This window comes from Malurus melanocephalus, unplaced genomic scaffold, assembly GCF_030028575.1.
Source record: "Malurus melanocephalus ecotype Western Australia unplaced genomic scaffold, MMel_1.1 scaffold_406, whole genome shotgun sequence".
NCBI classification, from domain to species: Eukaryota; Metazoa; Chordata; class Aves; order Passeriformes; family Maluridae; genus Malurus; species Malurus melanocephalus.
This window is the reverse complement of record NW_026623638.1, coordinates 587,442-590,552: the sequence shown is the minus strand read 5'-3', so window position 1 is coordinate 590,552 and position 3,111 is coordinate 587,442. Positions and strand designations below refer to the sequence as shown.

At 39.8% G+C, this 3,111-nt stretch overlaps 1 protein-coding gene across 1 annotated transcript in view; it reads right to left on the bottom strand.

Annotated features, from left to right (window-relative positions):
• NLK (nemo like kinase) overlaps nt 1–3,111 on the bottom strand; it is a 44,053-nt gene that overhangs the window by 12,208 nt on the left and 28,734 nt on the right. Inside the window, exons 4-6 of the mRNA XM_057379437.1 lie at nt 1,792–1,898; nt 1,040–1,125; nt 119–328 (exon numbers count right to left, since the gene is read on the bottom strand). Coding sequence (XP_057235420.1) covers nt 119–328; nt 1,040–1,125; nt 1,792–1,898 — 403 coding nt within the window. The remainder of the gene's footprint in view (nt 1–118; nt 329–1,039; nt 1,126–1,791; nt 1,899–3,111) is intronic.

The window sequence follows — 3,111 nt, the reverse complement described above, 5'->3', positions numbered from 1 at the left end:
CCCTTCCCCAGCTCTGCTCCCTGCCCTGGATCACTCCAATCCCCCCTGAGGTGCCCCAGTCCAGGTGAGTGCAGGAAAAGTGCAGTGGGGAGGGGCTGGAAGGGAAAGGTGAGGATACCTGCTGGATGGGACTCTGTGCCTGGAACAAGATCCTTCTCCCAAGCAACTCTGCAAAGATGCAGCCAACAGACCAGATGTCGATGGCATTGCTGTAGTGCCTGCTGCCCATCAGGATCTCCGGGGCACGGTAATACTGAGTGACAACTTCCTGAGTCATGTGCCGGGATTCGTCTAATTCTTCCACCCTGGCCAATCCAAAATCACAAATCTAAATTGAGAAGGTAAATAAAAAAATTAAAATAACCAAAACGCTTTCTGCATTTCAAATAGGCAACCCCTCTGGGAAGGAGGCAGGGAATCCCCAAGCAGTATTTAAATACATCAGATAATCTGCTGTAACTGCATAAGCCAGGGGAGGGGGGATAGGAGGAAATTATGKTACTCTGTTCCACAGCCATTTAAACTTCCTGCAATTTGATTTGAAATCACAGTACATTTTAAGTTGGCATTACAATATTTATAATCTGAAAGATTAAAAAACTGCACTACAAAAAACCCAACCTCTGAGTACAGAGTATTTCAACTCAAACAAACTTCATTTGTTCATGACACGTCTCAAAATATTAAAGATTTTCGCCTTCTACTCCTTTGGGCTTGGAGAATTGTTAAAAATGTCTTGAAMCAGAAGGGTTAGGAAGAGACCAAACCTTCCCAACGAGAATTCTTAGCAAATCCCTGTAATCAACACTGAATGTTTGACACAGCCGTATTAAGTCCTCCAAAATTCCATATACCCAAGGTTTTAACAGACGTGCAGGGAGAAAAGGGGAAAGGAGATGTTTGCTTCATTTATAAATTTTAAAGAATCTGCAGGATTTTTTTGCATTTACATGGACTTTCAGGGAGAGTGCTCGCATTGAATGTTTTTTTGTTTAACAACTAACAACATAACAAATATCTTTAATAAATGAAGTAGCACCTTAAGGACACAGTTGCTGTTCACGAGTAGGTTCCCTGGTTTAATRTCTCGATGTAAAATGCCAGCAGAATGTAGGTATTTCAGACCTGAAATATTAAAAGAAATTAAAATAAATTTATTTTCCTTTAAAATAAGTTTAAGGCTGACATCATTTTCCTGGAAGCTCTGGCAACTTCTGATCAGCAAAAACTTTGTCTGTGCCTCAGTTTTCATAAGCAACTCCCAGATACTAATGCACACTCTGTCACTCAATGACAGGGTAAAATGATGGAGTATAKAAAACAGAAAAATTAATTAAAGTAATCTTTTTAATAAAATAAATCCCCCTCCCCCAAAAAATCCAACAAAAAATAAATCAAAAGCAAAACATCTTCCTGTTGATGGCATGGATACTCTGTTAATCCCCACACTGGAATTTTCACACACCTCTTACTGCTCTGTTTTTCAGTAATGATTTTTACCTTAAGTTAGGTACTTAATAGTTAAATATTTAGCAATCTGGCTCAGTCTAGGTACCCTTTCTGTTCTTTGATTCTAAAAGCATGACTTTTCTTTCCCTGACAATGCTTCAAGGCAGCAGAGGTGCCTTAGCTTAGAGCCCTGYAGCTACAGTAATTCATGTTTAGTATTTATTCAAATATGAAATTCAAAAAAGTTTCTACAGGAAGCTTATTCAAGATGATGATAAACATTAAGAAAAACAAATATTTCTACTACATCATTTTCATGAAATTTACAAGAAGAAAAATTACCTCTTAAAATCTGGTAAAGAAAAACTTTGACATGATCCGAGCTGAGTGGCTGAGGAGAGACGATAATCTTATGGAGGTCACTCTGCATCAACTCAGTGACAACATATCTTCAGTTCAGTGGTTAAGGAAAAGCACAACAGGCACAGAATCTCTTCAAACAATTACTAACTCCTGCTTACAGGAGCTCTTACAGGTCAGAGCTATTGAGTCACAGAGAATAAAGCTGCTGCAGAGGTCAAGTGTCCCAGTTCTTACAGGAATGAAAATACAGAACGGCTTGTGAAAGAAAACAGATTATTGCATTAAGGCAGTTGTACAAAGTTACTCCAAGGTAAATTACAGCCCCAGGGGGGACTGAGGGTGCTCTGGGGTGTCAGAACCAGGGGAATAGGGTTGAGCTGAGCTGCACACCTTAACCCAGGGATGGAGATCACCATGACAATGTCCTGAGTGTGGGACCAGAGTAACACACACAGGAATCACCCAATAAACACTGGGGAACTGCAGTTAAAAAACATTACTGCTTTAAAAGCTTAGTTTGGCAGTCCCATTTSAAACAAAAGTCTGTGCTATTATTACATTTGTGGCTGAAGGAGGTAAAAGACATTTGCCCCACGTTAACTGGTCCAGCCAGGTATCAAATGCACATTTTCTTTCATCTCTACCCAGTCAATGCCCTGCTTTCATCTGTTGCTCTGCAAACCCTCTCCAGYCAAATCCCTGTTGGCCAAAAGGTTCATCTGCCAACAGAACACCACACAAAAACTCATTTTATAAATTAAATATTTCCAACTTTTTGAAGAAAAAAAAATATTAAAATTGCACTCATAAAGAATTCATAAAGAAAAAAACCAACCCTGCAGCACCAYAATTTGTAGTCCTCTAATTTTTCTTTTCCTTTAGCAAAGACCGTTTTAAATATTCATACCAGACTTTTAAAATTTGCGGTTTACCTCATACCTGCACCAAATCTTTACATTCAATTTAACGCAAAACATTTTTAAAAACCCAAAAGCATTACTCTGCACTTTATTATGATAAGATTTTTGTTTTGCTACGCCACAAATCCTCCTAAATCTCAATCCCGAGCATAATGTCTCCCAGATGTCTCAACTAGTTGCCATGCCAACTAAAGCAGCTTAAATTAAATGAGGGCCTGAAATGGCACCTGCACCACTCCAGGTCTGGGGCGCATTAAATAAAGCTCTTGACAGGGCTCTGAGGTGCCATTAACCCCAGCAGCAGCCATCTGATTATTGTCTCTGGRTAATTTAATGAGGGCTCTGAAGGGGAGCGGGAGCAGCGCCCGTGGATGCTCTG